Below are 13,793 nucleotides of genomic sequence, written 5' to 3'. Positions count from 1 at the left end.
TTCACTCTTTTTGGAGTACATATCATACTAAATAAATCGAAGAAACTATATTCATGGCAACTATAGAAAAAATGTATCATGTACTTGTGACAAATAGAAGTATCCATGGAGGTAAGGCCTCAAGGAGATCCAAGGACTGCAAAACACATACGATTACAAGAACAATGTCAAAATAAAGGTGTTTAGAGCCTTAATACTGGCAAGTTTACCTTGCAAATCCATCAAGACTTGTACATGAACATTGAGGTATAAGATCTCATAATTTGTACTTATGGCAACATAACTGTTGGATTCTTAAAGACATCATAAAAACTGTAAAATGCTTTGGAGCTCGGACTTAAGGCCAGCTTATGGCAATCTCACGCCTATGGGTTTATTTTTCATACAATTTATCTACCACTGAACTTTTGACTGATCATGGCCATGGTTGGGAACAAGGCTATGTAGATCTGGACATCCTCATTTTCTAGCCAATAGAGGAATCCATACACCTCAGAATTGATTTTACTGTAGCTTAAAGTTGTCGCCTTTCTACTTGATTTGGCCGTCTTCTGGAGGTGAGCCAACCAGCTGATCTTACAGTCTTTGATTGGTGGGCTGTGAATAATTGTGAAGTTAAATCAGCAGCATCAGTGATGTTTCTAAACTACATATGTTTTCGTGGAAAAGCTTAAGAAAGTTTGGTTGGTAGTAAATTTTTTTCTGGAAGTTCTTTTCTTCACTTTGTAGATGGGTGCACACAAATACACAATCCTCTTTATTCAACATTAGTTTTCCCAAGGATGAAAGATATTTACCTTTAAGGAAGGAATGCCACATCTTTGTCCTTTTCTTCTTCCTTCCATCATCTCCCCTACACGTCCCTTTTTTCTTCTCTGTTTGCACACTTTGTCTTGACTGTAGCCTGTCATAAATTAGCAAGAGAGCTTTAAAATTCAGATTAAAAGCTGGACCAAAAAAAAAAAAAAAAAAGATTTAGTTATTAATAGCAGAGAAGGGGCCACCTGTTTGGTAATTTATCATAGGAATAAAGTGTAATCACTTACATGGAAGGAAAGCAGAGCAGCAAATCTTTGCCTACTGTCAGCAGTGAAAGTCGCGGGTACATGAGGCATCAGTTTCACAACCATACTCATAAGACAAGCTTGATTATGTCAAAATTCAACAGTTTGTAATTACCTGCTCTGATAACCCGGGAGGATCTCAATTTGTCTTAAGGCACTCTTGTGATTTCCTTAATTGATGCATCTTGTTTAAATATGTGAAGAATATATTAGTAGTGCCTAAAGCTGAAAGTTGAAAGGATTGAATGCTTACATTATCTGCAATAATAAAACAGAATCTCATGAAGGGAAAGGAAGGACGGTAAATTGTTATGTACTTGTAACGAGAGAATGGATTTCATAATAAAGCAATCAAGAAAAATCACAAAGATTTTATGATTTATATGGATTAAGTTAATGAAAAGCACCCGCCAAAAAAAAAAAAAAAAAAAAAAAAAAAAAAAAAAAAAAAAAAAAAAAAAAAAAAAAAAACAGTTAATGAAAAGCAACAAAAACAATGATCTAGACCATTTTCACATTTGACAGCAGTTATTTATAATGAATAAGCACTACTAAAGTAAAAAGTCAATGAAATGACGGCAAAATTCATCAAGTAAAAGAAAATTACTTGAGCATGAATAACTGCAACTACAAATGGATACTTCACTAGTAGCTAATATATTAATTTCAAATTAGTTATTTAATCACAATTGCTTGAAAGATAACTAGGGTACTGACTACAGAGCCTTCTGGCCAAATCATACCATTCAGTCCATTCTAGTTATTTACTTGGAAAAGTGCTATGACTGCTATCCAGTTACATTAATATACTTGATTCAGTGTTTAAAAGTTGTATCGTACAGCTAGATATTCAGGATGTAGCATGTTTCATGTATACCATGATATTCAACTTCATCATAAATATAGTGAATGCACTTGTGCACTTATGTTTCCCACTAATGAATGTACGGACTAATTTAGAAAATAACAAAAACGTTGTCAGACTTGTCACAAATTTACCAATGTTCTATCTCCTATCTTCTCTCTGGTCTGGTACTTGACTTCTTTAGATTGAACAGGAAGGAGCGGGAGAGGGAGAAATAAAAGCAAAAGTCTGGTATGTTTACAAATGACCCACCAAAAACTTTGAACTTCGGTAATACGAGTCATCTCATACCACTCTACAGAAACCTCTTCAACCAAATAATGGAAGTTAAGCAGTGATAGCAGGTAAAGCTAATCCAGTTTACCAGTTGCTATTTACTTTGTCACCAATCACCGCCTTAGAAAGAAGAGAGAGATATAGAGTAGAAAAATCAAATCTCAGGATTCATGAAGATAATAAGCATTATAATACTGATGTATCTGAAATATGGTAAGGTGTAGCTCTTGGCCTGGATACCTAACTCAAGTATAACCACGCGAGTAGCAAGTCTAAGGCCTTACTACCAAAAGGCTCCTGCCCTTTCCTTTGAAAAGACTCCAGGTTACGCCTGGATCGGCAGTTGGCTAGCCTCCTTTCCTCCAAGGCCCCAATAACATGGAAAGGAGTCAGCCTTCAAATCTCTGACCTCCTATTAGGAAAGCAGCCCATATACCACTTGAGCTAATGCTCGCGTGGTATCTGACATTGCGTACCTTAGTTGTTGCCTATCAATGTCTCACAGTAAGGAAGCAGTTGTGATCCCCATTTTCTCTCAGTGTCCCATTTCTTAATTGCTGCCATGTTGGCATTGATTATAAATAAGCCTTAAAATTATTTACTGAAACTGCAAAACTAAATCACATCAAGAGGACAACGTATCCTCACAAGTAACAGAAAAATACATCTACAAATTAGCCAAATTCCTGTTTATCTGCCCGTAGGATAGTCTGGGGAAGCCCCAGTTGCTTAGCCCATAAAGAAGCAAAGAAGGTGACTTTATTCCACTATTAATTACACAAGATGAGGATGCAGATGGGACAGAAAAGCGTAAGGTGGCATACAAGTCAGCATAATCTCTCTACGTGAACTTATACTGGCATACCTTGTTGGATAACCAAAGGCACATACGTGAGTAGTACTGGCTCCTCTCCTTAGAAAAACAATTGATGATTGATCTGTAAGCGAGAATGGCATCATCAATCTTGTGTTTTTCATTGCCACATGGAGCCTGTGCACTAATGCAAAAAAATAAGCATGGTTAAGTAAAACACAAGAGAGCAAGAGGAGAGGACAGAGGGTTGAAGAAAGAAAATGTGCTAGGGGTGGGCTATCACAGCAGCTCATTAAGACAATAAGTAGTGCCTAAGCTTGTACAGGCAAGCAGACACTTCTAAAAGGAAGAGTGTGTCTTGTGTGATAGACGGAGACAAACAAATGTTATGTACAATTGACCTTGTATGGTAAACGGCTTTTTGCTAGCCTCGTTTAGTTACCCTTTGACTTTAAGCTATTTCATGTTGTCCTAATAGTGAAAAATCATGTTTGGTAAATGGTTTTCCGTGACCTTTAGTTGACTATTCACTCAAAATGAAAAAGGTGCCATGAGTAGCTTTTTCTCATTGGCTGTTTGCTGTTTGCCCAATTAATTATCTACAACGTATATTTCACAAACACACCCAACCAACAAGTGATTTAAGCACAGATCTAAATAAACAACTAGTGCTAAGTTGGCTCAAACAATTAACAGTTTGAGATGAGTCAAACAACAGATGCAAGATAAATGAACCGATACAATTAATACTAGCTGATCAAACATGCTAAGAACCAACCAATTATTGATAGCCAAACAAGGCCATGAAATAACATTTTAGAAATATAAATTTTAAAAATCACCACTATTCTATCCTTATGGCCTTATCCTAGCTGTATCTAGTTTCAAAGCAAAAAAAACACCTAGGCCTAGAAAATTTTATTAAAGTGCTAGTGAATTAATAGGAAAACTAACCTCAAGGATGAAATTTTCTCTATGAACAACCAGAGATCGGAATTTTTATCAGCATCCAGGGTTTGTGTGAAACATCATGAATGAACACAAATTGGCTGAGCTGACTTGTTCACTGCAATTATAAGGTTTCTAGAAATTCTCAAACAAGATAAAACATCCCACAAAAAGTGTTGAAGCTTCATACCATCATCTACAGTGATTGTGCACCATAGCAGCAGAGTTTCTATCTTCAGTCAAGAGACCATTCCTAATCATTTCATTTTGTAATTTTACAGCCTCATCAGCCTTTCCATGGTCACGATATTTTCTCACTAGTACACCATATATAACTTTGTCAGGGCGAATACCCTTCCTGATCATCTCATCAAATAACATTCTTGATTCTTCAAGTTGACCAAAGTTAGCAAGCACCTGAACCAAACAGGTGTATGCCTGTAAATCAAGCTCCAAACCCATATCAATCATCTCATTCTTCAACTTAAATGCCTCCTCAATGCTACCAAACTTTAAATTGCCAGAGATCAAAGCTGTAAAAGCAGCTACATCTGGAACCATACCCTTAGCTTGCATTTGACTAAAAAGTTCTTTAGCCATCTCCAAGCAGTTGCTTTTACAAAGACCATCAATTAAAGCTGTATATATGACAACATTTGGAGATATAATAGTACCATCCATCCTACGAAATTGGTCCAGTGCATCCTCAACCAATCCTGATTTACACATACCATCAATCAAGACCGTGTAAGTCCCAAGTGTTGGAGCAATGCCCAAGTTCTGCATTTCCTGAAACAGATTAAGGGCCCCTTTTGCATCCCCTGCTCTAAAGTAAGCCTGTAACAAAGAAGTATAAGCATACAAATCCAGCTGCAAACCAGAACTGGTCATTTTGCTGATTAAGTTAAAGACTTCTTCAACATTTCCATGCTTTGAGTTCCCATCAATCAAAGCTGTGAAAACAGATCCATCTGGAACTATCCCCTTTGCTTGCATTTCATCAAAAAGCCTTTTTGCCACTTCCATGCAATTACTTTTACAATGAGCATCAATCAGAGACGTATAGATAGAAATATTGGGAGGTAAACCCGAACCTTCCATTTTGTAAAAATGGTCAACTGCATCCGAGATCAGTCCCAATTTGCAGAGACCGTCAATTAACACAATGAATGTTATTAGAGTAGGCATGATTTCAAACTCTTGCATTTCCTGGAAAAGTTCAAGAGCTTTTATGGCATTCCCTGCTTTTAAATAAGCATCTATCAGAGTTGTGAACAAATGGCTATTTACCTCAAGACCAATTTGTTTCATTTCAGTTACTAAAACGTTAGCTTCCTCAACTTTTCCTTCATTGCAAAGTCCCCAGATAAGGGTGCCATAAAGAGTCTCGTCTGTCTTTATTTCTTTCTTTTTCATTGCTTCTAGGATATTTTTTGCTTTTTCCACCTTCCCAGCTTTAATGCAGCCGTGGATAAAAGCAGTGTAGGTTTTCTGGTTTGGGATTATGCCAGCTTTCTGCATAGTATTAAATAATTCCTCTGCTTCTTCTATTTTCCCTTTGTCACAAAGGCCATCCATCAGAGCAGTACAAGTTACAACATTTAGGTTAAGCCCCACCTCCAACATCTCTTTCACTATTTTTGACGCTTCACCAAGGTTTCCGCTTTTACAATTCGCATCAATCAAAGAAGTATATGTATATTCATTTGGAGAGAGACCAAGACGTCTCATATCAACAAAAAATTTCATAGCTTCTCTCATCATCCCTTCTTTGCAAAAAGAATCAATTAATGTGCTATATGTTACAACATTAGGCTTCAAACCATCACTTTTCATCTGACGAAGAAATTCGAAAGCTTGAGGCAACTTTTCATATTTACAAAAACAATTAATCAGAGTATTATATGTTATAAGATCAGGACGACAACCTACTTCTCTCATCTCCACGTAACTATTTATTGTTTCTTTTAACAGGCCAAGCTTTCCATGCCCATCAATCAGTGTATTATATGTAACAATATCCGGTATTAAGCCGCTATCTTTCATCTGACTAAACAATGTCATAGCTCCTACCATATCCTTCTCCTTGCATCTATCACATATCATTATGTTATAAGTAAACACAGATGGGGACATCCCAACCCCAAGCATATCACTGAAAATCTTCCTCGACGTCCCACCTCTACCCGATTCACAAAGCCTTTTTAGAAGGTTGTTACACGAACGCACCTTAGGAAGGACCCTATATTTCTTCAACCTCTCAAAACACTGGCTAGCCTCATCAAGCATTCCCAATTCAATCAACACACTAAAAAACGCATCAAACACTCCATAACCCGTAACACAAACGCTCCTTGTCAACCACAAAGCATCAAACAAATCCAAACCAGGCCATGGCTTCGATGAAAGTATCATTTCTTTCAGTATCAAGTTAGCATCATGGTACATTCTACTACTAAACAAGATATGATTCACTATACAATAAGATTCAGTAGAATACCTAAACCCAATACGCGTTTTCGCCCACCGAAAGAACTTCATCATTAATTTAGGTTCTTCCTTCAATACAACTAAAGCCCTTGAAACTAAAATTGGGGCTAATGCAGAATCAAACAAACTCTCAATCCTAACATCATTCCACCTCTCTTCAAGAACTAATTTTTTCATATAATCTCTATCAAAAACTTCATTGAAACAATCAGAATTTACTTTACTGCTAAAAGGATATTTAAAATTTAACAAAAAACCAGTGACCCAGATCATCAAATTGCATTGTAAAGGACAAATGATGAAGTGGGTCGAAGGGAGGAGAGAGAAAGGCATATTATTATGAGGAAAAGGGGCAACAATGGACGCACCTATGCGATTGGAAAGGGAGTTTCTGCGACCAACAACGCCAAAGAAAGTGCGAAGAAACAATAACATCGCTGATAATTGGTGGGTTGTTGAAATTCAGTGAGTTCCATTGTCACAAAAGGACATATTTGGGGGAAATTTAAGCCTGAAATCCCTACAAAAAACTTAAATTTTTTTTGTTGAATTTGTAAATAACAGGTGAAGAAGAAGAAGTAGAGTAATTAAGAGCTGAACAAGTTGAAAAATGGGTTGAAGTTCTAATTTAGGGTTTATGAGAGTGTTGGGCATAAGTTTGAGCTTGGGTTTGCAGGGTTTAGGCTGCTCAAACACGCAGCTTTTGTTTTGTTTAATGTCCTTTTTTTTTCTTTTTCTTTTTTTTTACAAAAAATTTATTTCTTTCTTCCATTTTGATTTGACATTGTCCATTAAGTTATAAAATTTTATATTGTAAAAATTACTCTTATTAAAATCATACATTTAAAATAGGATGAATTTAATGGAATATGGTACCGTGAATACAGTAGCAAACGATGGTAAAGGTGACATAAATACTATGAAATGTTAAAATAAATCAACTTCAAAAAGTTTTGTCTTTCAGGTGATTTGTATATATAACTTCGACCATTAGTAAGAAATTAGTAGATTTTAATGAAAGAGGAAAAAGTATCAATCACGATTCTCTTCTTTTTCCTTTTTTTTATTAATAGTTTGTATGTGTTATTTTGCCATTTTGGAAAATACTGTATTTTTTTAAAACGAACTACAAGTAATACTGTTTTTTTTTTTTACAAAAAATAAAAATAAATAAAGTAATACTCAATACAAATGATATTTTTCAAAAATGAATATGTTTGATCACTTTGACTTAATTCAATAAAACCTGAATAAGTGCATCAGTTTGACTTTTATACAACATATACAGAGGCTCTGTTCACTTCACTTTAAAAAACTAATATTCAGTAAAAATAATTTCAGTTCAGTAAAAATCAGTGACTTTAAAGAAGAAATATAATAGAAAATCAGTAAAAATAATTTCAGTTCAGCAAAAATAATTTTAGTTCAGTAAAAATAATTTCAGTTCAGCAAAAATAAGGTGAAGTGAACGGAGCCTAACTTTGACTTGATTTCTTTACTACGAAGTACTATATAAAAACCAAATGTTATAATATAAATTTTTGTCGCATTAGTCACAATAGATAAAATGATTTATTTAGATACACTAAAGTGATAAAGTCGATAAACAAACGCAAATAAAAAGATAAGATTTTTTGACAATTACCACCTACAATTGTTGCTGTTTTAGGAATTACCACCTACAGTTTTTTTTTTTATTGAAACTTACCACCCACATTTTATGAAAATGATAAAACTTTCCACCATTATGAAAGATGACATCATGGTGGGGCCCACAATCGGTCTTCCCTTCATTTTCCCTCCTTGCCCTTTTGATATTTAGTCTTTCTTCTTCATCTCCTTTTTAATTCTGCACAAATACTAAAATCAAATTGCTAAAATAAAAAAGATTGTTCTTGCTTCGAATCTCCATTGCGGTTACGAAAAAGGTATGTCTGAAAAATTCATGTTCTGAACGACATAATTTAGGAGTTTTTCAATTGATATAAGATTTAATCAATTTGGGAATTTGATTATGTTGTTGAAATCAATCAATTAGAATTAGAGTTTAATCAATTTTCGTTTAGTTGTAATCAAATTGAAAACCCTAAACCATAAATTCAATGCAATTGAAACCCCCCAAATTAATCCCAAACCCTAAATCACTTATTAAATTCCCAAATTAAAAACCCTAACCCAATAATTAAATTCTCAAAGTGAAAACCCTAAACCCTTAATTCAATTGAAAACCCCCAAATTAAGTAATTATTGGAGTGTTGAAGCAAGAGAGATTATTATTAAAACCTAAATTTTGTTTCTAGCAATTCGATTTCAAGCTATGCCTCAATGTAGATGGAAGTGGAAGAAGAGGGAAGTGAGAGTCGAGTGAAGAAAAAAGAAAACGGAGGAAAATAGCAAGGATGACGTCATCTTTGAGGGGTTGGTCAAAGTGGTGGGAAGTTTTAGTGATTTGGAAAAATGTAGATGGTAAATTTCAAAAAAAGAAACCGTAAGTGGTAATTCCTAAAACAACAACAATTATAGGTGATAATTGTCAAAATATACAAAAAGATCTAACATTACATACACCAATCATTTACTCCTATCTTAGTCTCTCCCGTAGATTGTGAACATAGCCTATATTATCATATAGAAAAATTCTAAATCAAATTCACATACTCTACTTTGACTAAAGCCAGCCTCGACTAGCGCTGGCAATCGTGTCATATTTGATCAAACAATGGGAAGATTCCATAATTTATCAGATTTTTTATTCTTAGACAAGTTGAGTCGTGTAAATTTTGTATTAAGAATCTCTACGCTAACCCAACCTGTTTAAATAAACAGGTCGTGTCATATTAATTCGTAAAAATTAAACATGTAAAAACCCTTGACACTAACTTAATATTTTTATGTCAAGTTCATGTCATGTTATCATATCAAGTTTTACCAACTCTAAGTCTTTGACTAATTTTTAGATTCCTATAAATGTTTACTTTTAAGCATCAACTTTTGTAATTTATTAATTTTATTGATAATTTAATATATTTACAATTAAATTTATATATTGAAAAAATATTATAAAAATAAAGCACATACAACAACAAAAACTTAATATCATCTACTGTATTCACTGAATCACTGAGCAGTGAGCACATACCCCATATCAAAGTTGCTCAGGACAGTTTCTTAAACAAAATCTCGGTAGAGCAAATGCTTCACCAATATAAGATATAATATAGATATTTGTTTTGACAAATTCCCTATTACACACCATTTGCGAACTAATACTCGGTTGTCTCATCCATGAAAATAAAAATAGAAACGACTAGAAACTACACCTGTATGGGCATCCTTCGATAATTTTAATAACAAATGAAGGAAAATAAAAAAGATAAATCCAAAATTTTGCTGCTCTTCCCAATCGACAATCATCAATTAACACACCCCACAATAAAATCACTGTTGCTTGCACTCTGGTGGCCTTTCACCAGATTGCTGAGCAACACCTGATGTCTTTGCACCTCTCTGCAAAAATAGCCCAACAATTTACTGTTAATCAAATGCAAAACTTCTTCAGCTTTCCTAATTTATCTTCTATAATCCCCTTTTCATGAAAGGGAGGTGTTATCGATGAGTTGAGGAAGAAATTTGGAAAAACAAGACAAGCAAATAAAAGTACTTAAATGCAATTGAAGCCCAAAAAATAGTCATCAATGCAGAAGAAACTTGGGGGTAGATATATATGGTGAGTACAGAAGAAACACAGAAATACAATGACAAGAGAGAAGCAAACTGCAAAGTCCTAGTTACTTGATCTTTGGCAAGAGTAAAATCTCTTTTAGTTGCCTTACCTTCTTCTGGTGGCTGGGTTTGTCATCTTCCTCATCATCATCCTCATCTTCGTCGTCTTCATCCTCATCTTCGTCGTCTTCATCCTCATCTTCATCCTCGTCATCTTCATCAATGTCATCGTCCTCACCTAGCACAAAGTCATCATCCTGAGCAGCTTCCCCAGTAAACCATGAAACAGCATGGGGAATGATTTTGTCACGAATAGTTGACCTGTGGACAATAAAATGAAAGTCTTACTCAGCTTTTATAAGAGGATGAAGTCACGGAATAATAACCAAATAATAAATACCCTTTAGGAAGGTGGTGTGAGAAATCAAATTGAACTCATATACTTTGTATGTAACTAAGCCAACAACATGACATCAGGTGAGCTGTTAAGCAGAATAGAAGATCATGAGCTTACCCTACATCATAATCTTGTTCCATAAGGGCCTGTAGCTCATCAGCCTGTTAAAAAAAGTAAAATTTAAATCGAATGGACTAAGTAAAGTGCTTCAACAACTCAAACTATTTAACACAGTGAAGCACAACTCACAGCATCCTCGTCAATCTCCTCCTCATCCTCTGGGACATCAGGGGGGCTAAAGAAATTGAAAAAGCTATCAACAGCTTCAGTTTTTGTAATGGGTTTGGAATTCTTAGAACCCTTCTTTGGCTTCTTCTTCAAAACCTTCTGGGTGAGGCATTTTCCTGGGCACCACTCTATCTCCGTCCTAAAAGTATCAATTGCCATCAGTAAAAATATTGAATCATTAAAAGCAGTGGATAAGGCAAGGAAGCTACATACCCGATGGCTTTCTCCAAAATAGGTTCATCTTCATCAATCATGTAGTATGTCTTCGTCAAAACAGAATTTGTAAAAAAAGGATTAGGATCAAAGAAAAATTCAAGCTTGAATCCCTTTGAAGCTTCACCCTTTTGAACATCATCCTTGGGCAATTCAACCCTAGACCATTTTATATCTTTAAGATATTTGAGAGCCTCTTCATCACGCTCCTGGATCTATAGTCATATAGATAAATAAATAAGTAAATAAAAGAGCAACAAAAGTAGAGGACAAGTAGTAAATAAAGCTGACATCATAAGATACTCACTGATTCAGCCAGCACTTCATTAGTCTTCATTGCAGTGACCCAGAAATTAGGCACTCCTTTCTCTGAATTAAACAAGAAGCAAAACATGAAACATTTCTAATGTTAAACAAAGAAAAACATGAAACATTTCTAACTTCAAATATATACATAATAGTGAATTTCAATTAAGTACCTTCAGCAGCTTTATCAGCTTCTTCTGTTGCTGGTTCACTAACAACTCCTTCAACTTCAACAACACCGTTGACAATTTCATATCTCTGCAAAAGTACACCAATGTTGATTAAGGAATTTAACAACTTTTCTTGAAATGAGATGTCAAATCAAGCAAATTAAGCTTTCCGAACATTCGATAAATATAGCTTTCAATTCAAAAGCTCCAACAAGGTAATGGCGCACTAAAATAACTTGGGCTTCCATAGTTCTGATCTCCACATATTGTGGTAAAATATGCATGATTGAGTACAACAACACTACTTGATGAAAATACACACACTAATTTAAAATCAAGTTCATATATATCCTCAGAAGAAAGTAGTTAACACGATATTCTTAGCAGTAGTAAATTTCAGACTACAGAGTAAATTGAGATCAAGAAGTATCATAATTAGCATACCTTCGTGTAGAGTGGTTGATATAATTTCTGGTATTTATCTTCAAGAGCTCTTCTCTCCTCGAAGAACTTAGCCTCGAGTTCATCATGGTCACTCTGTCAATGAAAAAGGTAAAGCTAATTTTAGCATTCATTTAATTGGGGCAGCTACTTAACAATAGGACTTATTTTACTCGTACCAATATTTGTCATATTAATAAATTGTAGAGCTTCATATTGGAAGTTTTACTTTTCAGGAACAACCACCAAACATTAGATTAAAAGTAAGAAAAGTGAGAATACAGGATAAACTTCTTATTGAAGAATTTCTTACCATGTTAGTGTTTACAAACATTTATGAATAATAATGACGTTAACACGTGGGAAGCTAATATTATTTATTATCTTATTAGAAAGGCTTCACATTCCTAAACAACCAGCATGTCAATAGAAGGGCATTAAACAAAACACCGGAAACATACCATTAATTTCTCGAACCAGATTTTGTACACAAAACCTTCCTAATTGACCAATCTTCCTATCCGCACGAGTGAAAAGAAAAAACAAGGATACTATTGTTTAATCAGGCATCAAATTAAGCTACTGTTATACGGAAAAAAAAAAAAAGTGCTTTTAACCGAAGATCAATCAAATGCGTACTATGTCTACCACTGTCACCCAAAGTCTACCAGCCATTCTTCCTACCAGTGCTCGGACAGGGCAAATTTAAACCCTTACAAAACAGGAATATATTTTTCTAAAGCTGCTACATCGAATTTGGTATATATCAGGCAAAATCATCACATTCGCAATTTCGCATAACAATAATACAAATAATAATTTCATTCCTCAAAAAAAATAAAATATATACAAATAATAATTTCAAATTTAAACCAAAAAATGGAATATCAAGTACCTGAATCTGCCTCAAAACCTCTACACGCTTCTGAACATTAGGCGGCAACTTATCAAGAATTGATTCATTCTCAGCCTTAGCAGCCTGAAAAAAAAAAAAAAAAAAAAAGCTTAAACCCTAAAAGAATTCAAAAATCCACAAAAAAGGAAAAAAAAAAAAAAAACCCTTAGAATTTAACAAAAAAGTGAATAGACAAATTAAAACTGAGTGAATAACCTTAAGAGCGTTAAGAATTGCTGATTTATCCGCTGAATTAAGAGCTACAGAAAATAATCAAAAATCGAAATCAAAAACATTGAAAAACAAAAAAATCATAAAAAATAAAAAATTGAAGACGAAAAAATAAAGAATTAGGGTTAAGCGAAGAACATACCGGCGGCGATGGTGGACATGTTGATATCGTTGTTGGCCATTTTAGAGGAGTGAGAAAGAAAGGGATAAAGTTCTGGTGTTTCGGAAGCTCAAAAACCCTAATTTTTGAGCGGAAGAGAGAGAAAGATAAAGGGTTCAAAGAGTGTATTTATGTGAGAGAAAAAAGGGGATGGGAAATGGGACCCACTTAAATAATACGGTACTTTTTAAAAAAAAACTGATTTTTTTTTTTAATTTTAATGATTACGTGGTTGGGGTTTTGGGCTTTTTTCCCGCCGAATCCAAATGCTTTTTTGGGTTTTTATTTTCTTTAATTTTTACAAGTTGTTGGGTGTGAGACTGTGAGCTGTGAAGTGTTTGGTTTGAATTTTTTGATGGTACGAGAGTATGATTGTGGCAGATAATTCAGAGATTTTAGCTGGCATTGATGATGTTCAAACTTCTTAAATGGAATACAAATATACAATGCAACTTGTTCATTACATTACCTGGTTTTAATTGCGGTATTCCAATTAAGAAAACGGTCTTACA

General features: G+C 34.4%; 2 protein-coding genes across 7 annotated transcripts; both read right to left on the bottom strand.

Moving 5' to 3' along the window:
- Positions 1-25: 25 nt before the first annotated feature.
- LOC110695046 (putative pentatricopeptide repeat-containing protein At2g02150) lies at positions 26-7,389 on the bottom strand. 6 transcript variants are annotated; one of them, XM_021872239.1, is made up of 6 exons: positions 3,974-7,389; positions 3,071-3,203; positions 1,180-1,322; positions 1,005-1,080; positions 798-904; positions 26-597 (listed from the first exon to the last, which is right to left on the bottom strand). In XM_021872239.1, the coding sequence occupies exon 1, from the start codon at positions 6,890-6,892 to the stop codon at positions 4,160-4,162; it is 2,733 nt and encodes a 910-aa protein (XP_021727931.1). In that variant the 5' UTR covers positions 6,893-7,389; the 3' UTR covers positions 26-597; positions 798-904; positions 1,005-1,080; positions 1,180-1,322; positions 3,071-3,203; positions 3,974-4,159. The 6 variants fall into 6 exon arrangements, with proteins under 6 accessions (XP_021727931.1, XP_021727927.1, XP_021727932.1 ...); XM_021872235.1 differs by having other exon boundaries at positions 1,047-1,080; XM_021872240.1 differs by having other exon boundaries at positions 1,005-1,077.
- A 2,158-nt stretch (positions 7,390-9,547) lies between these two features.
- Positions 9,548-13,406, bottom strand: LOC110695045 (nucleosome assembly protein 1;3-like). The gene is made up of 11 exons (XM_021872234.1): positions 13,264-13,406; positions 13,107-13,150; positions 12,891-12,974; positions 11,999-12,091; positions 11,558-11,642; positions 11,386-11,447; positions 11,079-11,293; positions 10,827-11,004; positions 10,695-10,738; positions 10,291-10,501; positions 9,548-9,964 (listed from the first exon to the last, which is right to left on the bottom strand). The coding sequence occupies exons 1-11, from the start codon at positions 13,301-13,303 to the stop codon at positions 9,896-9,898; spliced, it is 1,125 nt and encodes a 374-aa protein (XP_021727926.1). The 5' UTR covers positions 13,304-13,406; the 3' UTR covers positions 9,548-9,895.
- Positions 13,407-13,793: the final 387 nt, after the last annotated feature.

This window comes from Chenopodium quinoa, unplaced genomic scaffold (assembly GCF_001683475.1).
Source record: "Chenopodium quinoa cultivar QQ74 unplaced genomic scaffold, ASM168347v1, whole genome shotgun sequence".
Taxonomy (NCBI): domain Eukaryota; kingdom Viridiplantae; phylum Streptophyta; class Magnoliopsida; order Caryophyllales; family Amaranthaceae; genus Chenopodium; species Chenopodium quinoa.
The sequence above is the reverse complement of the archived record's forward strand: the minus strand, read 5'-3'. Positions and strand labels throughout refer to the sequence as shown.

What these genes read in the sequence shown, in the direction of transcription:
- LOC110695046 (XM_021872237.1), bottom strand. Translation starts at nt 6,892, where the DNA reads ATGTTATTGTTTCTTCGCACTTTCTTTGGCGTTGTTGGTCGCAGAAAC.
- LOC110695045 (XM_021872234.1), bottom strand. Translation starts at nt 13,303, where the DNA reads ATGGCCAACAACGATATCAACATGTCCACCATCGCCGCCG. An exon ending in AGCTGATAAAGCTGCTGAAG is followed by an intron (nt 11,448 to 11,557) that starts GTACTTAATTGA and finishes TGTTTAATTCAG; the next exon opens with AGAAAGGAGTGCCTAATTTC. An exon ending in ATTTTGGAGAAAGCCATCGG is followed by an intron (nt 11,005 to 11,078) that starts GTATGTAGCTTC and finishes TGATACTTTTAG; the next exon opens with GACGGAGATAGAGTGGTGCC.